The sequence below is a fragment of the Thunnus maccoyii genome, chromosome 5, assembly GCF_910596095.1.
Source record: "Thunnus maccoyii chromosome 5, fThuMac1.1, whole genome shotgun sequence".
Classification (NCBI taxonomy): Eukaryota; Metazoa; Chordata; class Actinopteri; order Scombriformes; family Scombridae; genus Thunnus; species Thunnus maccoyii.
In genome coordinates this window covers 9,235,910-9,258,582 of record NC_056537.1, presented here as the reverse complement: position 1 = coordinate 9,258,582, position 22,673 = coordinate 9,235,910, and the positions used below count along the sequence as shown (strand labels likewise).

The window sequence follows — 22,673 nt, the reverse complement described above, 5'->3', positions numbered from 1 at the left end:
TTTCTTTGTGATTAATTTATTTTGTTGGTGTCACCGAGTCAATGTGTTTACATGCACACAGGAATTTGTTAAACAGCTCCCAGCTATCCTTGTATTGGATATATTCAACACAAACTGTTTGTATGTGTCATCACATCCTGTTCACAAATATCCTGACGTGATGAATAAATGTTCATTCGGCGTCCCGGATTTACGTGAGTGTTTGTGTTTTCCGAAATCTGAGATGTGGGTTATTGTAAATAAAATAACACATGTTCCAACTATGAAACAGAATACCTAAATAGTTCAGATATTATGTGTGTGTGAAAACTTGATTGCTGGTTGATATTTCAGACACATGAATCCACAAAGATGACAAAGTCAGACAGCGATCACCATCATTTTTATTCAATTTTTTATGTCCCCTTCCCTTAAATCAAGTGACAAATTACTCACTGACAATCACCATCTGTTATTTCAGAGACTGAAACTAAATTATAAAGTCCCTGCAACTCTCCAGGTCACACATCCATGTTAAAAACAGTCACCTGTGTGAAATGCCTTACATTTAACTCATCATGCAGCTTTGGAACATGAGAGTAAAGTGTCATTACGAAACCTGTTTGGAGCAGCAAGCACTTTGAATGGATTTTTACTCTTCCTTTTGCACTTTTCATTTTGCCCAGAATCTGCCTTTGCCTTTGGTGTCCTTTATAGTTTCTTTGTGGAATGTTTTTTTTTTTAAGTCTTTCCAAATGCTGTCTGCACATTTTCCTCAGAGTAGAACAGATTCAATTACAAAACCAGAGAGCAAATTTAATTCACTACAACCGAACCGAGTAAAAAAAAAAAAAAAAAATAGGAAGCCCAGTAGAAAATGTCTGACTTCTTTGGTCTTGGAGAAACTGCAAGTGCAAATGCTGACAGAAAAAAAAAAAAAGCTTACGTATGAAAAGCAAAGGTTTGTTCAAAAGTAAACAAACAAAAAACACCACCACATATAGACAGCAAAGAGTTAAAAGGCTGCAGATGTGGAATGAACAGTACCAGTAACTGAGACAACACTCATCTGAGTCACACACACACAGACCATTTGTTTACTGAGAAACGTGGACTCTGAATCAGCACTCCTTTGTTATGAGAGAACCATAATAAGGCTCTGACTTAAAACAGACTGAAATTCACAGGACCAGGCAGAGATTTCACAAAAACTAATTTTCTTGTCAATTTTCATCCACACCCAGATACACCACTGAGAGATCAAACCCTCTTCCATCCCAGTGAAGAATCAGTGTCTCGCACCTAGGAATGGCTTGAAGAAAAAAAAAAAAGCGTGTCGAACTCACAAAAAAACATTCCCTACACTTCTTGAGGTAATGCTTATAAACGCAGCGCAGGCTCCACATAAATCTCTAAGGTCGACACGACGCTAAAGATAGTCTCGTCAAACCGCTGCCATGAAATTGTTCTCTTGTTAAACAGGATGAGTAATGTTACTGGAACAACTCATTTGGTAATAAACGCTGACAAGAGTGATTTGAATCCTCAATTCAATCTCATTCAGTGTGGAGAAATGAGTACACAAAGAAAGGAGTATGGATTACGGATTATGAAGTTATTACAGCTACAGAGTAGAAACAATCTGATTGATATAAAGTAGTTTTCTTTGTGCATGACTATGTGGTTTAAAAATACTTGATAATTAACATCAAAACATTCTGTTCTTTTTGACCCAGACTACATGAAAACAAAAACTCTGGTATTAGGAAGTCAAATAAGTGATGTAATATAAACAACGAAATGCCAAGTCGATGTTCTGCCTCACACAAACCCTACTTTTCATAATAGATGAATCTGCTGCTACATATAAAGATGCAAATTTTTTTGTTTTTCCACCATAGGAAAGGGAATTGATCAGCACAGTAGTTGACTCATTTCACTCGCTCACCCACACATCAACACAACCACATACACTCTATGACCCACTAGTATATAAAAACGTGTGCAAACTTGTCTCTTAAACACAACTCATTCCAACAATTCGCTCGGTAAAACAAGCCACGCTACAGACAAACGGTCCATTTCAATCTTCAGAATGCCTCGGATCCTTTAAGGCACTTACTTCATGACAAAAAGTAAGGAAATGAAACTGAATGACATTCAGTATCAGTGAGTCCTCCACATGGTGCAAAGTTAAGTCAGTGTTTCACCTGAGCAGATCGAGCCCTCGACATGAACCAGAAGAGGCGATGGTGACGGTTCTCTTTACTATGCTGTATATGCTGCACTTTTTTTTGGACACAACCTTTTCACGTTTCACAAAAAAAATCAGTGACTTTAATTAAAAAAAAAATCTTTAAAAAAGTTATGGAATGTTTCTTTGACGTTGTTAAATAAACCAGAATATTCTGATTTGTTTTTACATTTTGGAAGTAAGTTGAATCAGTCCCTGGAGGAGCCAAAGTGCATGATGTTGGAGAGAAGGGGACAATTTCAAAACAGAACCCGTTTCATGGCTTTAATGTGTTACACTATAGAACAATCAACTATAGAAACCGCTATGAATTTGAAACCTATACTCTTATTTTAACGTTACAAACGCCTTAAATTATGTAAAATAAACAATATGCTGTGACACTGCCTATGACGTGATGTGTATTTTAGAAATAAAAAGGTACAGTAGGTCTTTAAAATAACAAGAAACGTGTCTTTGAATCCATCAAAGTGAAAGAATGACTGGCTTTGAATGTCTTTCCAGTAACTACTGCTTCATTTCTATGCAAGTCTTTTCAAACTGAACCCAACAGGACCAATACAAAAGGCCTTGATAAAAAGAGTCAAGCCGTTGACCTTCCTTCCTTTGTCTTGTGTGTGTGTTTTTTGGCATCTTGCACCAGGTAGCGGTTTGATGTCTTTACAGACAGTCGTACATGCGCAGGGTGCGCTCCAGTTGCTGGACAACACGCTGGTAAAAGGCTATCTGCTCCCTGAGGTAGGCCTGCATCATGTCTCTGAAGTCCACCTCTCGCTGCTGATGGAAGTGGCTCATCTCTGCCTGGAGGGCAAACCCGACCGTCCTGCAGCGTTTCCTAATGCCGTCAGCCTCGTCCTGGTCCATCTTCCCTTCGTCAGTCATCCGCTGGCTCTCCTTCACCTTGGCAAAGGCACCTGGGTTCAGAAAAAAAAAGTGTAATTACTCTAAAAACAAAGTGATATTCTAAACACAAAATGCCACTCTTTTGGTAAATTGTGTCATTGCACAATTTATTGCAACAGTAATCAGGTTGGAAGCTACACTGACAGTTTAGAGGTCAGTTCACTCAAATGACCTAAAACATTTACCTCTGTGGTGCAGTATGTGGTTTACAGCCCGACCGATATATCGTCAGTCAGCCATTAAAGGCTGATCTTGGCCTATCACAGATATATCAGTATCGACGTATATGTTGTCTGACATGTGCCAATGTTTTTTTTATATAATAATAATTATAATATTTATAATATGTATAATAAATATCATAATAATATTTTATCCTTTTTCTTGATTCAAGTTTAATATATACAAACGTATGTCACATATATACATACAAATGTCACATATTGTCACAAGTGTTTGATAACCAAATTTGAGGAATCATTGCAAAAAATGTGTGCTTATGTATATATTCTGTATATATATATAAGATTGGCCAATATATCAATATTGGAATTTTTATTTGCTAGCTAATATCGGCATTGGCACCAAAAATCCAGTATTGGTTGGGCTCTAATGTGGTTTCTGCCTCCACCCAAATACAACAAAAACATACAGTATTTTCTGTACGTATGGCCCCAGCCTTAGTTATGTTGTTTCTGTGTATTGTGTAACCCTGAGTATTGAGTAATATTGTTTTTAAGAGAGTGAGAGCTCTCTTTTCTTGTGAGGATCTGTGTGCTTATTGACAGGTGCCGGTTCCAGCACGGATTGGCTGTACTCCAGTGCCGCAACCACTGTGGATTGGCTGGTTCAAGATGCCGGTCTATTTAACGTCCGGGTTTGAGGTGACGCCAGGGGTTGGTGTTGGCAGCGGAGCCCCGTCCCTCCTTGTTCATCTTTTTGTATAGTTTAGGGCGTTAGGTTTAGTAAATGTCGTTTGTTTATTCCCTTGTATTTGTTTAGGGATTAGTCAGACCTTGCTTTGGTAAGATAGTTTGGTTTTGTTAAATGTTTTGGCCTCTGGTTTACCCTGAAATCCAGCGTCATTGACCAAGGGTTAAATGAGTTACTGAGAAATCATGGTCTTTCCCACTGAATGTAAATACTACTCACTGTATGTAGCAATAAATTGCTCACTTTTTGCATCTTGCTCTCTGCTTCTTGTCCTTAAGTTGCACCCTCACTCCCCTAGAGCAGGGCGTAACACGTACCACTTGGAATGTAGCCTTGCCAGGGTTTTACCTGTCTATGTCACTCAAAGGTGAGCTGCCTTTGTATGACTGGCCACCGCCTTTGTGGAAAATTCCGGCATGCAAGTAAGTAAGTAAGTAAGCAAACTTTATTTATAAAGCACCTTTCAAAACCAGTTACAAGGTGCTGTACAATGCAAACAAAACGTGGTGTTGACGGAACGAAAAAGGCGGAACTGAACTGCGAGGGCAGCGCAGCATCCGGACAGTATACAGCGCGCACATGCAAGAGTTATCTTGTAGTTCATGCTCAAAAAATGCAGCAATTGTGAGCATGCTTTGATTTAATGACTAAATAATAACCTTTGCGAGACGAAATTTCTACGCTGTCACTCAGAGACTATTGTTAGCAGAGCGGAGTAGCAAACTCCAGCAGTAACAGATGAGACCAACACACGCTGCAGCATTAAACAAACCAACTCTGAGGTGAAGAAAGCATGTTGGACTGCAATGGCTTTCCCTGGAGCTAACAGCACAGCAGAGAGGCTGATCTCCACTGCTGGAGACATGACGTTAATAAGAACACAGCGGAGCACTCCGCCTCTCCCTCATTTTGTTATTGTCATACAGGCAGGAGACTGTAAAATGCTTTCAAACAAATTAACTGTTTTAAAATAAAGAGGCTGCGCACCATTTATCTTATCTGTCAGCTCTGTTTCATATTGTATTTCAGTGGACTAAGGACACCAGTGAATGGTTTGGCACACAGTATACTGGAGCAAGAGACTGAAAATAGTGCTCCCTTTTCTATTTATTCAATCGAGAATTAATTCTGAATGGAATCGGCACCAAAGAATCGTGATAGTATCGAACTGGGAGATAAGCATATTGCCCCAGGCCTATATTATCAACACCATCACAATCACCATCACCGTCAACCTTTATTTTTCATCTTTTTGTTCCATCCTGGTATAAAATTTAAATCCCTATGGGCACTTTTATCTGTCAAATCATGATTTGACACTCCAAAGGTGCACACACAGACCGTATACACTGCACTAGCACGTTCTCCAACCTTGTCCACCTTTGTCTCAAAACAATCCAGAGTGCATAGTTTCGGTTTTATTTCCTTGTCCGTATCTTCAGATTTTTGCGTCCACCCCAGTAGATAAAACAGGAGGGAATTTTTATTTGTGGTCAATACATTAAAAAATTACATTAAAAAAATTGAACAGCAACATGTCTTCCCTAAAACAGTGTCCGCAGAACTCACCATTAATTGCTTCCATTGGAACTACTCTCTACCAAAAAATAGTCCCTATGAAAAACATTGAGAGTGTGTTCTGGGGATTATCATGAGTAATGGGCGACACTCATACTGGATGTTGAATATTTTAAGCATCAAAACTATCTAGAGATAAGTGAGAAAATGAGGTTTTTTTTGGAATTTGGGTGAACTAACCCTTTAATTTTACTACATCAGCTCAACATATACTATTTTAAACCAATGTAAAAACTCGCAAAGTACCTCCCAATTTGATGTTAATGACAACAAGTTGATGTATAGAGTAATTGGAAAGCTGTAATATGTGCTTGTGATAAAAAAGTTCATAATAAAACCCCAAAACTTAAGGTAATTGTAGTCAGATACATCTTTATAGCTCTTTGTGTGGGTCTATATTACTGTATGTTGTGCTATATGAAAAAACAGCTAAGCAGTAAAGGCCAACATCGTAATTTTCCTCCCAGGAGTTAACTACTGTAAAGCTGTACGCCTTAGCAGGGAACACACCACACAATTACTTTTTGTTTCATTGCATACCAAACGTCTAGTTTCAGTGTGATGAGGACAAGTTGTAACCACATTTACCCAGACTGCCATGACGTCACTTTCCAATCGGCAGAACATACTGTAGCAGCCCAATGGCATGTCGCCACACTGCATTTCCCATCAGATTAGTAAGTCTGTCTCAATCACATAAAACCTGAAACCAGTCTGCAGACAGATTTTAGTCGGACATTGTGTAGATAATCTATCTCACCAGACTAGTTCGGACAAGCTAGTTGCCCTGCCTTTTAATGTTGCTGCTGCAGTGTACAGGTCTTATCCGTTAAATGTATCTGTGAGTTCATGCCGTCCTGGATTTCGTATGGAATTCCTGGCAGAAGTCTGGGAAAGCATGAACAGCACTTCCAGTCTGTTCCAGTGAAGAGGCGTGTAGACCGAAGTCTGTGGCTCTGACCTACATTCATGTATTCTGTTTTCCACATGAGAGGAGAATGTGCATCACCAGATAGCATGTCTGTAGGACATAAAGGAAAGAGGGTTGTGGTTGTGTGTGTGTGTGTGTGTGTGTGTACTTTGAGAGGGGGAAGAATGGGGGCGGATTCCACATTTTTTTGGATGAACCGACACAAAATCTCATCATAAAGAAAGCATGATGTCCTCTTCCTTGCAGTGAAATCTGCTATCTGACTTGATGCAAAACTACACTATTAAAGCTGCAAAATACAAGTTACACAAAGTAAAAATGTGACAGAATAAAAAACCAAAGCTGCTTAGGTTTCCTTCTATTCTAAAATCCAACTCCTCTCTCAACATTTTCCAATCAGCAGAAAGGTTGATGTGCTCTTTCTTGCAGCGACATCTCCCCTCTAACTTGACACAAAACTATACCATTAAAGCTGCAAAATACAAGCAACAAAAAGAACAGTTGTGACAGAATAAAAAGCAAAGATGTGTAGTTTAACCATTATTCAACAAACCACCTCCCTCCTTCTCACTATAGGCTTTCTGCCTCTTTTTCCCTGGTTAACAAATGCTCTATGATACATAGCCAGTGGTCTGGAAAGTTACCAGATTTGTTTATCTTACCCAACCAGACTGGCTACCGCATGTTTCATGGCTGGGGCCAAAGAAAGAATTTAACTATTTCACATGTGACAGCTTCATGGGTCTGTGCTGGGTGGATATTAGTACTCCGTGGGGGATTAAGAAGGCGTGGGCGGTGATAGTGGGAGGAGAGGAGAGGAAAGGAAAGGGAAAAAAAAAGGACAACAGTGTGCAGGAGAGCTAACAACAAAGAGAAAGTGAAGGCTTTACAGTCCAGTATGTGTGAGTATGAGACAGACGGTAAAAGAATGAGGACGGTCGAGATTAACTATGACCACAATCCTCTGGGCGACTGAACTCAGGCATCTGCTAAATTCCCTATTCCCACAGCCCCCCCCCCCCCCCCCCCCCCCCCCCCCCCCCCGGGTAGGGGGGTCCTGAGGTCACTGCAGGACTAAATCAGGAAGTGTTGAAATTCTTCTCTATATCTTCTGGCCATCTGAAGCAAACATTACATTTGAAGTGCCTCTTTAAGATAGTAGGATGTGTTTACAGTATGGGTTGCTTGGGTGCTTATGTATGTCATAATGTTATATTTATGTAATAGTGTTAATGGCCTTTCTCTATTCCTTATGGCTTGCAATGACCATGCAAGATCCACACATACATACATTAGCACACAGCATTTTTGAGGACAAATATGTCGAATTTTATTTTTCATCGGGGACCATGGTTCCAGTGGCAGCTCTTTAAATTTATCTTCCCGTTTAATGATGCTTCACCTTCTCTTTAAGTGTAAGTGTGGTTAAAGTGGAGTGGAGCCTCTTCTGTCGAGGCCAATTTATGTAAATCTGCTGACCACTACAATCTGTGTACAGTCTATCAAAATAACGTAACATGGGTTGACACTCAACAGTTTGGCATGCACTGTAAGGACTGTCTATAGGAAGACATATGTAGAATCACTCAATTCATCAGGACTACTAATAAGCTGAAAAAATAGTCAAAATGTCTTTTTATATGACAAATCACACCGTTTTACAGTTCATTTTTCTTACAAAAAAATAAGCCCTTTCAATTCATACTTGCTATCATATTTATATTTCCAAAACACAGACATGAAGAAACTATTAGGGATGGACTGAGATGACCAGCACAAAATCAAGATATGCTTTCTTCAAAAAGTTATACTTTTCGCTTCCTCTTTTGAGGTTAAATTGAATGAAATCTCCAATTAAGAAAGAAAATCGTTTATTGCTTCACAATCCTGTCAATGAGTGCATGTGTGTGGGAGTGAAACAGTACAGGGCTAATATGTGAAAGCAGAGCCACTAGTATGTAATGACTTCACTGCTTCAGTGCAAACCACAAAACACACAACACCACCCATTTTTCCTTTAAGACTTGGCAAAATTTCTCTCTTTCATAAGTAAAAAGGAAAATATTTGGCAGATGATGGCATTACAAGTTCAAATCCAAGATAATGTGCCGTGGTTTGGTAAACTAACTGACAAAAACAGCCATTACTCATGTATAGAAGAAGAAGAAGATGTTAAGATACTGTAAGTCTAAAAAAACTGTTTTCATGTCAAAAAACAGATTAGAAAAGGTGGTGTAGTGTTCAATTTCAAATTTGAAAAACACGAAAAAGATTCCTGAGTGAACTGTAAAATAAGCAAATCTCTTAATTTGCTTCAAAGACTTAAAACGCACAAAGAACTAACATGACGGATTAGTAGATCCTACATTAGATCTGCAGACGAGTAAACAGTAACATTTTTCAACTGAGGACAAATGAGGATTGTCACCACAAAACAGTGGCCATTAGTAGAAGGCTCTGATGTGTGTGTTTGTGCGTGAGTGTGCTTGCAGAGGGGCTGACGTCTGTATCAAGCACCACAGTGAACTGAAGAGATATTTGTTCTCTGGTGATCTGTAAAAAAAATGTGATTTTAAATAGCAAAGGAAAAGGCTCATTAGAAGATGTGTACTCTCTTAGGCGAGTCCCCCTGTCATGCCAGAAAGTGTAACAGCAAAATAAATATGTGCATGCCTAGAAGTGTGGGAACACAGGGAATATTAAGACGGCTGGATACAACTACCACAGCTTGAAGCCAATGCGGAAGTACCTTGAAGTGAAATGCTACCGACGGCTGCTAGATGCTGGCTCCATTTGACTCCCATTCAAAAAGGCTCAACTACTCTCTAGAAGTACTAAATCATTTTTTTTTTACATGCCCACTTCTGCCATTAGTTAATCATGATACCTGCATCTGTTAGCACAATTGAGCTAAAGTAGCTAACATTAGCCCAAGTGTGCAATCCAGGAGGCTATCATTCGCTTTGGTCTGAGGTAGTATGGCACTGACTATAAGCAGCAACTCTGGGCTTCAAACCGGCTCCAGTGCAAACAATGGGTGATGTCACACTTCACTATGCCCATCTTTATATACAGTCTATGGGCACCATTCAGCCTTGTTGCCTATTTATCCCAGGAGCCATATATATATATATTTATGCCTAGGATAGTGGTTTTGAATTGTGTGATGACATCCCTATGTAAAGTCAATGGGACCAGCAGGAGAAACACTATAATACGCGTGTGCAGTGAGCCACACAACATGAAGCAAACCCAAAAGCTAGAAAAGTTTTTTGGCTTATGCACTGAGCGAGCAATATTCATTCAAGTGAATAAGCAGAGTCCAGTATCCATCTCCTATAATACATCCATGGGAACTACCTGCTGGGTTAGTTGAACCACTGTAGCTAGTGAGCTAACAGCTACCACACAAACAAGCCAGGAACATGCTAGCGCTAGTCAGTCACAGTAGCTTTCCAAGCTTCTTTCTATTTTCACTCTACTGTGCTATTTACTCCCCGCTGGCAGCGACTGTACAATCATTCATCCTCTCTGAGCTAGCTGGCTTGCTAACTGAATATCATCACTAGTTAGCTCGGTCTCTATAATAAGCTCACACATTTTATTAAAAAGATGTACTTGTACCATTGACTCATGTCTAATTACTCTGCAAACCATTCCTCGTGTATGAAGCAGTTTATACTCTGACAAGGAAGGGGTTAAATATAAGTGGATGGAGCAACACAGCTAATTAGCTTCGATAACATCCTTGCTTTCGGACTCTCTGGTTCTCCGTTCTCTCAAAGGCGAGCTCATGTATCAAAATGAATCAGCTGACGGCTGCGATTTCTTTGAAAGTGATTCATTTTACAAAATTTCCCCTTTTTAAATGTTGGTTTGACGGGTCAAGCTTGATGGAGTGGAGGAAAGGAAAAGAAAAGGAAGGGAAAGACATAAACAACAGTGTGCAAAAGAGCTGACAGTAGAAGAAAGGAAAGCTAGAGGAGAGGACAGGAGAGGAGAGGAGAGAAGAGAAGAGAAGAGGAACTGAGACATGGCTTCAAGAATGCATGACAGGGTCAAGAGGACTCTGCCAGTGTTTAAAGTGGGTCTAAAAGCCTTGAGGATACACAAACATGAAAAAAACCCCACTGCTGAGTAAGCTAACAGTAATAGTGTTTACAGCAGCCAATCAGATATACAGATAAAAAGAGAACTGTCCTGAGCTGGAATGTGCTCACAACCAATTTTAGACATCTCAAATATCCTTTGTCCATTTATTTTCTGGCAATATTTTTACTCTGAAGATTGATTATTGTAAACTAAACCAAATATTTCCATTTTTTTTGTTTTTTCATTACTTAAGAAATGAAGAATATTCAAAACAGAACCACCCTCTCTAGCATGCACGGAGAACTAGTTACCAAAAATACTTAACCTGTGACCCAGCAACTTCCTCTGCACTCTCTATCCTACTTTGCACACATCCACTACTTTGCCATGACTTTAATGAACTATTATGCACAGAAATAAGACATGACGCTTACAATAACTGCCTGCTCCAAAGCTCACATCGAAGCTCTTAACTGAAGCTATGCGAAGAGATGTTGGGCAGATGTTCTTTATTTTACATGTAGGGAGAATCTGATCTAAAACTGTTTTATATTTCACGTTTCCGCAGATGGTGTTATATATCAACGCTTGTGTCAGACATGCTGCTATCAAGACATGTCTGTTTTTTTGTAGGATATGCTGAGCACTGAACTTGAAGGGAAGTGTAATTCATTACCACTGATAACAGCCTCATGTTTATCTCACAATATTCATCTGCAGAAGGATTTACATCATCCACTTTTCCGCTCAGGTTTCCTACATTTGAATGAAAACAAAGGTTTTTTTGTCAGTTTGAAATCATGAGCTGAACTCCCCATTGAGAAAAAATATTTGGGATTTTCAGCTGCCATTTGGAACAAAATGACTGGCTTTATTACAAGTTTTAACATAGGCTTTTCAAAGTCAGCCAACGACCTCACAAAGTTCAAACGTTGAAAAAAAATAATAATAATAATCAGTTGTCATCAAAAATCACATAAAACAAATGACCTGTGTCAACATTCACTGTGACATCATAATTCCTTTGTGTAGTCAAATTTAATTTCTCTTAATTTCTTTTATAAGCTGGGATGTCCTGAAATCTGACTCTGGTTGTGAGTGTGATGGTAAATCATTTTGCAACATCAGACTTTTTTTGGGGGGGGGTTATGCAACAGATGTTCCTTTGAGAAAAAAAAAAAGAGGTTTGGATGATCAGAATTTTACTTAGGATTTTCCATTGTCTCAACCTTAAAGATTGCTTGGCAATGCACACACAACAACATCATGACACAATAAAAAGACCAGAGAGGGATGATGTCTCCATGCCAACCCCAAGCATCATGTTAGCGTTACCAAGACTTGCAGCTACAGTTGGCAGTCACCCAGAGTCTTTCTAACAGTTAAAGCTTAATTCTTGTTGTGGGAGTGAAAAGATTAAGAAACTAATGAGACAATTACAATCTTTCATCTTACTAGCAAGACAGAGACAGAATAAGTATGGGCTAGCTTAGCTTTATTTTAGCTGCACTGGAGGTAAAAATCTCATTTTCCCAATAGAAAGAGCCAAGAAAACAATTTATCTGTGAGCTAACTGGTGAACCCGATGCCAAAGAATGAATAGAACCAAACATAAACAAATGCAGATGGCAATAACTTCTATTTTCCATGCCAGCACTTGGAGCATCAACAGGCTAACTTACTAGCAATCCATCTACCCATTTTCTAAAAAAGCTTATCCTTTTCAGGGTTGTGATACTCAGCTTGAGTGAGAGGTATGTAAATACTGGACAGGTTGCCAGTGTATCACAGGGTTATAGTAACAAATATACAGACAAATGCATTGTACTTTCCAAGTTTTCCAATTAATGGGGCACTCCAGCCATTTAGCATTGCACTTCCACGAAGTTGGGAACATTGCAAGAGGCATATTTTTAGAAAATGGTCAACACTGTGACAGCAGAAGCGAAGATATTCTTACTTTTATAGACCAAGAAAAAATGCTGGATCCTACGAGCAGACATTCATTTTTAGTATAAAACATTCATTAGAGTAGCTTTTTAAAAAAATGCAAAGGGCTGCATTAGTGTTGCTATCTGTGAGACAATCCAGGAAATCAAGCTTGAGTAAAGAAGTTGAAGGCTTATCAGATGTGAAAACACTTCACGTCACCTTCAAATTATCAAATTAGGAGATAGAATTTTACAAGTCTCATGTTCTCCTAGTGACGATTGTTTTATCTCCTGTCTCAACGATTGCGAGGCAAACAGTAAAATCAAACAGTCAATCAAAGGTTTGATTGGCTAACACAGTGCGTACATGATGACAACCCCTCTCTTTTTGGCCAGAGCCGGTGCCAATGAAGTGTTTTCATTGATATAGGTGAGGAGGCTGAATTATGACTAGTTTAAACATAGGAGGTCTGCTAGGCTAGGTAGCTATCCATGATATACTGACTTACAGAACCCTTGTAAAGCATAATGTCCAGTTTCTGTTGATACATTGGCAGAGAGACGTTATGGATATGGCTATATTGTCAACAAATCTCATGTGCAGAGCCTGATATATCTTATTCCTCTGTGCCATAGACCTCCGTTGTTGTCCAAAAACAATTAAAAACATGTCAATGAGCTACACCGTTGCATTGGGTGACAAGTTCCTTCACGACAAAGATGGTAGTTTTTTTTAGAAATGGCAACAAAGACTAATAACAATAATTATAATAATCATAATTGTTGGTTTGCTCTGCGTATGAGATTCTTTGACAACAGGAAAAATACAGAAAATCACCAGCCATAACCAAACTCTACTTTAAATGAGGTCACACTCGATGGTGGTGTTGTGGCAGACTGCACTGAAAGGTGCCTCTAACCCAGATAGCATACGGAAGTGGGCTGCGCCAGGCAATGATGTGGCACTGCTGGCCTTCTTCTGTCCCAGACAAAATGGATGTGAGCCTGAAAAATAGCAAATATGGCCAAAATATCCCAAATAGAATGTGGGCCTTTTTTGGCAAAGATACTGTGCTCTTGGCTATGTGTATTCTGGATGTGGACCAGTTTTGGTCTATCTGGTTTTTCTTGGTTGACATACGGCATTGCTATGGCTTGCTTGTGGCTCAGATCTGGGAAACAGGAGCGGACCGCCCAAGTGCCATCATTCCACGCGGTATGTGGGCTGTACGAAGGTGCCAAAAGTGTCGGGTGTGGGCAACAGCAATTTCGCTATCTGGGAATGTTCACTTAAAGTAAGTTACGTGAACGGAACAGAATATAAAAATGACATAGGACAGTCATGGTGCTAGTCTTTGTGATATCAGCTGCCTCCTCTCTTACCACCTTTTTTCTAATGCCACAAAATCTGTGGTTCTTTGAGAGGAGGAGGAGGCGGTGGCAGTGAGTTCTTGGAGACATCTGTAATCTCCTTTAGTGTGAAACAGCAGTGCACTGGGCCAACATAGACAGGAATGTAGAAGCATGTGGATAGACAGTGAAGACGAGGGCCTAGCCTTTGTCGAGATTTATGAGTACGCAAACAGGAGAGAGAGAAAACATTTGCTCTCCATAGTCACCACAGTCAGCTAAGGGGACTGTAGCCAACAAAATAACATACAATCAACATTCAAAAGGTGCCTTAACTGGGCCACTGCACGCCTCTGAAACCGAAGCCTGGTTCCACGGATTGAGGTTTTGTCTACCTGCTGACAATGTGGTATTTTCTTGTGTGTTACAACCAGCGTATGGAATGTTAATCCGTAACATGTTTGTGAGACCATATAAACACGCCATATGCTCCTGGTCAGCACTTTGAAAAACGAAACAATACAGAGAACTAAATAGACAAAACATAAATAGACATTCATGTGTGCATGCAGGCAAAATCCCAAAACTTTAAGTTGCAATGCGAGATCAAGGGGGCATTTGGCACACACATTTCTTCAGAACTGGCAACAGAATATCTTTTCCTTAAAACTGATAGAATCTGCAAGTGGTTTTGTAATGTGTTGCCATATGGCGGAAAACTCACTTCTTGTCCAGATTAGAAGTCTGACTGGCATGCTGGAGGCGTCCCAGGGGGAGCTAAGTCATTCTTAAACTGAATAATGCTCTGCTCTGGTGTGATTCACAGTAGGTTTTATCCCACTATCAGCAACAGCGGAGGGAAGAAAAGACAAACAACACCTTTTCTTATGGGGCTTTTTTTCCCCCATATCTTTACTCAAGAGCGTGGGCTTTCGATTTGAGAGCATAATTTACTGATTTCACTTTCAGATTTTGTCATTCTTCCCCCTCAAAACCCACTCAAATAGTCCCCGTTTACGCTTAGATTTGCTCTGCTTCTGCTCAATCTGTACGCTTGTACTCAGACACATTGTTACTTGATTTCCTGCGCTCAAGCTTCAGCCCTTCTCCTCGCACCTCCTCAGGCTGCTTCTGTGTGCTTGTGAAATGTCTGCTCACAGATTTCTGCTCTGCTCTTGGATTTTTTTTGTGCAATAACCCTGTCAAAATGCCCCGACCAATAAAATGCCAGGTGTAGAGTTGACCAATGAAACGATCCCCTCCTCCTTGCGGGCACATACGCCGCTTTACTTCTTAAGAGCATCCTGTGCAGTTTGAGGGAAAGAATTACAAAATCTGAACGTGAAATCAAAAAAACCATGGTCTCAAATTGAAAGACCACACTCTTGAATAAAGATAGGGAAAAAAGCCCCATACTTTCAATGCTTTATAGCAGTATAATTTAAAAATAAAAAAAGATTAAAAGGAAACAGCTGTTGTCTTTTGCTTTGGTTTTATATTTATAACCTTCTGCTTCGGGATTCTTCACTATAATGACTCCAGTGTGGCCTTTTCTAACAATCCCACAATATAAATTCATATTTTTTGGTTTGTCCAAAATAATTGAAGTCACTATTGCCTTACTTTCCTCAACATGTCATTCTGTGGACACAGGTGAGGCAGATCCTCCAACGCCTCAGATTTCCTCTTAGGTAACATGTGATCAGATCAGATCAGGTCGGTCTGATACCTACAAAAGGGTTGGGTTGGTTTCACTCTATTGTGCTCTCTTTTGTGTTGGATCAAAGCTTTAGCTCAGATTAGTGCGTCAGTTGTTGCCAGGTACAAAATCTACAGAACATGATACCTGCTTTACTCACGCAAATACCTGTAACAGTCGCTAAATTATTTTGTGAGACTAGATTGATACCAAACCAACACTGCTCAGGTTATGATTATGTAAAATAACTCAAAATAAAATACTAATCATTCAAGAGGAGACAGCACCATAAATTTCAGACACCAGGATAACCAACAAACAAGTAATTGTAACAGGCAGCGCGGTTGCAGCGGGTAATGTTCACATGTACCCTCACACAAAAGCATCAGAGGCCCTTTATTCTGTAACAATGCAATTAGCCCTTCAGATCAAGATTTTCAATTGTATTCAAATGAGATCAAAGTCTAACTATGGGGGGAGTTTTGGCAGAGGTTCAAAGCAGTGCACTCTCAGGAATACAAGCCCATGGACCAGACTAGATTTTCTCTGCTCTTATTGAAACCAGGGCAGCTGCACAGACAGACTTTGACAGTTCTGATATGGGTGTCTTGAGGGGGAAACAGCGGGGTAAAAGATGAAAAGAAGCAGACAGACGTGACGGGGATAATGAAACAGAGGTAGAGCATTTGTGATAGACTGACTTGCAGATTGAGTAACAGCAGAGTCCAAAAGGAAAGAGACTCAAACATCAGTTGAGGAAAAGCCTAAACTGGACAGAGAAAAGAGGAGATAGAGATGTAAGCTGCACACACTCTGACATTTTTTTTGACATTAGCCAAAACCTTCTCCTCTCTTGATCCCTTTTATCGAGGCCACATGCAGTCGTTGCCTAACACCACATCTCAAACATGGTTAACATTCCTGCAGTTCACAGGCTCACCAGGATCACACTTAAAAGCCAGCTCCTATAGACCTCAGCGAAGGGGAAAGTCAGGCAGGAAAGAAGCAATGAGGAGATGAGGAGGAGGAGGAGGAGGAGAAGAGCACCGGAAAAGGTTGACCTCAGTTCTGTGTGTTCTACGTGTTGCCACAGCTGTATCTGGTTCAGCAGAACACAAGTCACATCAAGGAAAGTTGTCTGGACCGACAGGGAAGACTCAGCAGAGGGAAAAGGTCTTTGCCTGCACAAAAACACCGCTGCTCAACCTCCTCCTATACAGTATTTGTGGTCTCTTCGCTAGTTTCTGTACAGATTCATAAATTACACTGTTTTTAATACCTTGCTTCGAAGAATAAAAGCATTTTATAAAGTAACAAACTTCTTAGATGTTATCTCAAGAACTTAACCAACCTAAAATAGCCCGAACTTGGCAAAAATAATTATTTAAATCAAGAATTATTTGATTAAATAGTAAGTTAACAAGACGTTCAACAGCAACTTTCAATGCTAGAGTTTTCAATACTCAGTGGTACAGACATATTATAGTTGGTGCTAAAAAGGACCAAATTAATGAATGAATACCAACTTTCAGGCAAGTGTCGAGGTTCAATACATAACCCATCTTGGAAAATAAATAAAAAGGTAAGAATAGAGTATAGATAACCTGCAAAAAGCAAAACTACATGGAGCAATGTATGACCTGCAAGAGTATGTTGACATCATCTTCTGCAAAATAGCCACGGTTATTACACGTAAGGTCAGCTGTCCATTCTCCTAAAGATCTTCAGAAATATTAGATGTTCCAAACAGTCACTCTATAATCTGTACTTTTAGCATCATTTTAATTTAAAAGTAAAAGTTTGGCCTTTTACACAGGACATACCTGATCAATTTCTATTTGGCATCAATTCTACTGAATGAATGACTCCAAAAAAAGTAATATTGTATTACTTCTTTTATTCACAAGTAGATAAGCTTTATGCGCTGAGGTTTTCAAGATATCAACCTCTCTTAACCCAATGTAATGGGGGTGGAAAGGATTTTCCTCTGTGGTGCTCTGTGCTTTGAAAAATCACATCTGAACTGAACCTGTGTGCATGTCCTATCACCACTAGGGTTGAGTAATAAAATATGCTGCATTTTTTTGTACTAGAGTGGTCTGACCCTTTAATATCTTTCAGATGGGTCTGTTTTTCTCATTTATTCCAGGGTGGAGTGACTAAATGTGACTGAATTTTATCACAAATGACCTCTGTGATAATGAATGCCAGCTGTTTGAAGGAGATAATAACATTTACTTGCAGCAATATTTCTTCACTGGTAGCTGCCTTTTCCTTCCTCCTGAACAAACCCCAATCAACACATATGGTTGTTTGTTTGGGGGCTGATACAGAATGCCGATATGCCAGTGCTCTGACTGTCTTGGGCAAAAACTTTACGAGGTAAACAGATGATGACGTCTGAGATGCAGACCTCACCAGGACTAATATCTTACCATGTGGTTTATGAAAATAAGCTGTCAAACACACAACCGTGACATCACATTCAAATCAGGAATGTTACAGTTACAGGACAAAGGCATGCTTTATGATTTAAGGTTGACAAAGTTACTAATCTAACATCATCATGCTAACACGTTAGAGTAAAATATGTCACTGATTCCAGTAGTGGTACTAGTACAACAATGTCCAGTAAATGCTCAGAGCATTGCCTGCCACTGTTGGTATTTACAGCTGTGAATAATAAGTGGTGGTGATTGCTGAGCCCACATAGGGATGCAGATTTCCTTAATCAATAGACAACCACCTTAACAATCAATGGTTGATTAGTCGTGTGTGAAATGTAAGAAACACAGTGGATGTTTTTCCATAAGACATTTTTTTATCCACTGATGTTCCACACAAAATCAGAGTACATTAAGACTTTAAAGAAAGCAAACACCAAGTTATTTGAATTATGAATTAAATGACACAAAATAATGATTTCATTTTAAACTCCTGTCTATCACTATTCAACAATTTTTCAATATCATTTTGCTGTTGTATATTTTTGCCAAACAAAATGTACAACAGTGGCAATGTTGCACAGCTTCAAGGCTTCATTGGAGGACAATCACATCAGACTAGGTGTGTTGGACATACCTAACAATTAAAACAAACATGACCAGGAAGTCATTTACATTTCTGGCAGCATCAACAAAACTACATCTGATGTAAATAATAGATGAATTGGGTAGTGGCGTCAGTATCGATATGTACTGTATATTGATCAGACAACCACAGAAATGAATGTTTCCTACAGAAACCTTACCCATGACTAACTGTGAAGAAAAAGACTGAGACATCATCTCTGCAAGTTGGAAAGTTAACTGCTGACGAAAATAAATCTGAAGGATTACTTCTTTGTCTGTTCCTGAGAAACTGCAATCTGCTCTTGTTCACTCAAATATGAGCTGTAATTTTACCATTGATTCATGGGTTCAACTGGTTATTGGTTATATAACAGATAAATACAAAAACTTAATAAAGATGAGAAAGATTATGAACGCAACCTGATAACCTGGCGCTTATTCTGGCTGCTCAGTCCATACGCCACTCCCTGCCAATGTTACTCAAGTTTCCTTGTCACATCATGGTTGTTGGTTGTAATATTATACTGGAGGAGAGCTCTAGATCCCATTTGTCTCATTAAAGTTTTGAACAAAGCCCAGAGGAATTTACGATCAACAACAAAAAACACACCCACAATATGTGTGTTTTTTTGTGCGTGTTTGGGTGGATGGGGGTCAAGGAGGTGGAGCAAATGACCTGAGATGCTGCAGGCAAAAATGCTGACCTAATATTCATCCAAGACTGACACATTAAACAGGCCAACACCATGTTTCATTCTGGATTTCAAAAGGTGTGTGTCTGTAGAGAGGGGAGGGGAGGAACTGAGATGCTGGAAGCAAAGCTTGACCTAATCAGTCATCCATAACAAAATAATGAGCACAGATTGACATGTTCACAGTTCCTATTGGCAGACATGTTCTCTATTTTTCTAAACTAGGACTGACTGACTGAAGCTTTTGCTACACTTTCCCATATGGTTGTTCTTGTCTCAACTGTAGGGATGCTACAGCACCATACTCAACATCTTGATACAGAATTTCAGACATTTGTGGCTGTTTCAGTATTTAGTATTCTTCTTTCAACGTAACATCTTCTAATAAAAACCTAAATTCTGATCAACCTAATGATTTGGTCTGAAGGTTGGAGATGGAGAACCAACGGTGGAAGCAGAAGACTGCATCTGAACATCCATGTTGACAATGGATGTTATTGTTATTATCATTTTTTTACTATTTTATATGTGTTATTCCACTTCACTGGAGTTTGCATGAATAAAGACAGCAGAGAAATCTCTCACACACTTAAACTGCTGAGTTCATTACCTTTTTGTAGATGAATAATATCTGGGAAGTTGGCGAGCAGGCCTTGGTAGAGAGACAGCTTGTCCAGCATATGGAAGAGGTCATACTTAGGTTGCTCTGCAAACATCTCTCCAATGTTCTCATAGGTGCGGCCTGTATGGGAGATGGCGTTGTTGAGGGTATCTGAGCTATGGGGAGGGTCCAGCATGAATGCCTGGCTAATTGACTGGAAAGCATTCCCCAGCCGCTGGAACTCCTTCCTGAATCCACCCAGGTGCTTACGCACCAGCTCCGAGGCAACATGTGTGAGCTGCATGACGCTGTCGTCCATTTTCTTAGCAAAGGCCTTGAAGGTGTCGACTCTCTCCTCTACATCCTGAAGGTCCTGGTGCTCGTTAGGGATCTGGAGGGTCAGCATGAAATGGGCGCCCACCATCTCGTCCTTTTCAGCTCGTCTTTTGCCCAGCTTCCACTGCTTGTCGTCAGCACACATCAGAAAGTGCTCAAAGCCTTCATACTGGGAGAGGACAGGGTGACTGGTCATGTGGTTCATCCACAGTATCAGTCGTCTCTTCCGCTTCTCGATAAAGTCTTCCTCAAATCGCCCCGTGGCCTGCTTCTCAGGCAGGTGAGGCACGGAGATCACAGTGAACTTGTGCAGTAGGCGGTTGTACAGCCAGTCAAAGTGTTTGTAGCGCCTGTAGACAGGACGCCCTGTGTGGCTTGGCGTGACCCGGTACGAAATGTACGTCTTGATGCCTTTGAACTTTGTCTGTTTTGTGGGGTCTTCTACGGAGCAGGAGAAAGGCTGTGGGCTCTCCTTCCACTGGGGCCCTAGGGCACCCATCTCGATAGTGTATGATTCAGCTATCTTTGCCATCATGGGTACATCACCCAGCACAAAGGCTTCTACCCCTGAGCGGACAAAGCTGGAAAATCGGTTCAAGTTCCTGCCCACCATGCTGCCTTTCCTTGAGCTGGAGATGCTGTCTTGTCTCTCCATATGCGGTTTAGCCCGGTAGTATACATTGGGGTTGTTGGACAGTGGGCTCTGATGGGGATGTCCATTGGCACCAGGGCTCCTACTGTGGTCGGTATCATCCACAACGGTGGACCTGTCGTCCCAGTCGTCCCAGTCATCATCGTCGTCGTCATAGTAACTCTGCTGCATGTGAAGAGTGGTGTTTGGAGTTGAGGGGAAATAGGAGGAGTCATTTCCTAAAGAGCCTGCCGGGCTGATGGAGCAGTCAGTCACGTTAGAATTTGAACGAGTGCGAATAATTTCCACATAAGATGCTGGGAAGAGACCCCTCTCCCCTCGGCTGTTCTCCCCCTGAAACCAGCCGTCCACTGAGTTCTCATCAAAGATAACCAGTTCCTCATTCTCCTGAATGCTGATCTCCTCTTTGTTTTCACTTTGAAACGTATAGATGGCTTTGGCTTTCACTGACATCTTGATACTCCAGTGGGTCCTAAAGCAGAAACTTCTACATGCACATAGTGCCTAGATTGTACTGATGCTACTGTCTTGATGCATACTGTTTTGGAAACATCTGACACTAGCTCACTGTAATATTTAAACTTTTCTCAAATTACATGGCAGCTGTTGGATCAGGTGTGCAACAGCACAAGATAGCCTATTAAAATTTTATGACCCGATACTCAGTGAACAAAGGAGAAGTCAACAGTTACATAAGAAAATTACTGACATCCGCCAAAACAATCTAAATGTCCTAAAATACCACAGGCATCCTCAGCCCCTTGAGGGCATCGCTCTATTGTCTTAATAACTATTTCAATTTGAAGTTTGAACATTAACTTTAGCATATAAATGCTCTATAACACATGAACTCCCTCCTAACTGAATAAGAATGTACCTCCTTTCGCATCACAAACAGGTTCAAAAACAAAGCTGGTTTCACCAAAAAAGCTCCTGCAAAATCACCGACGGTGGTTTTAATCCCCAGAAACTGGACTGCAAACCTCGCGTTGTTCACTTTATCGGACACTTGTTTCTCAGCCTAGAAATGATCCTGGGTGAAAATATTTCCTTGAAAAAGTGGCCTGACGTGAAGAAAAGCAGAGGGATGAGTAATGGTATCCCTGTGCATTTTGAGCCTGCTCCGCATTCCCTCAGACACAAACTTGCTGCGTTTTCCTTGTAAACAGGTTCCTGCGCATCTTCAGTCGACCCTCCAAGTAAAACAAAAAGCAGAATCAGCAACCAAACAATCTCAGTCTACAGAGTATCAACACGCATCACGGGCCGGTGTTATTTCTTTGGGTTTATTCCTGTGCCCGCTGCAACAAAGTAACACTTTCCATGACGTTAGGCTTGGACAATTGAAGGCAAGTTCGCCTTTTTTTCATCAGCTCCTTTATAGTCTTTCAAAGAGGAGAAACTGGCTCAACACCGCCCCCAACAGAAGAAACAGAGTATAACCTACAACACAGGACACAACTTCCAGGGCATAGTTAATGTAATCAGGCTACAAATTATGGTAATGAGGATTAAAGTAGGTAGGAATTATAATGAAGTTAATAATGATAATGATAGCTATTATCTAGTATCATCATCATCATCATCATCATCATCATTATTATTATTATTATCATTATTATTATTATTATTATTATTTGTAGTAGTAGTAGTAGTTGTTGTTGTTGTTGT

The 22,673-nt window shown here is 40.2% G+C and overlaps 1 protein-coding gene across 2 annotated transcripts; it reads right to left on the bottom strand.

Annotated features, from left to right (window-relative positions):
- Window positions 1–365: 365 nt before the first annotated feature.
- On the bottom strand, window positions 366–22,440 carry snx33 (sorting nexin 33). 2 transcript variants are annotated; one of them, XM_042411229.1, is made up of 2 exons: window positions 20,024–22,436; window positions 366–3,147 (listed from the first exon to the last, which is right to left on the bottom strand). In XM_042411229.1, the coding sequence occupies exons 1-2, from the start codon at window positions 21,453–21,455 to the stop codon at window positions 2,894–2,896; spliced, it is 1,686 nt and encodes a 561-aa protein (XP_042267163.1). In that variant the 5' UTR covers window positions 21,456–22,436; the 3' UTR covers window positions 366–2,893. The 2 variants fall into 2 exon arrangements, with proteins under 2 accessions (XP_042267163.1, XP_042267165.1); XM_042411231.1 differs by lacking the exon at window positions 366–3,147 and adding an exon at window positions 14,707–14,791 and having other exon boundaries at window positions 20,024–22,440.
- Between the last annotated feature and the right edge of the window lie 233 nt (window positions 22,441–22,673).

What these genes read in the sequence shown, in the direction of transcription:
- snx33 (XM_042411229.1), bottom strand. Translation starts at nt 21,455, where the DNA reads ATGTCAGTGAAAGCCAAAGCCATCTATACGTTTCAAAGTGAAAACAAA. An exon ending in TATTATTCATCTACAAAAAG is followed by an intron (nt 3,148 to 20,023) that starts GTAATGAACTCA and finishes TTCTGAACCCAG; the next exon opens with GTGCCTTTGCCAAGGTGAAG.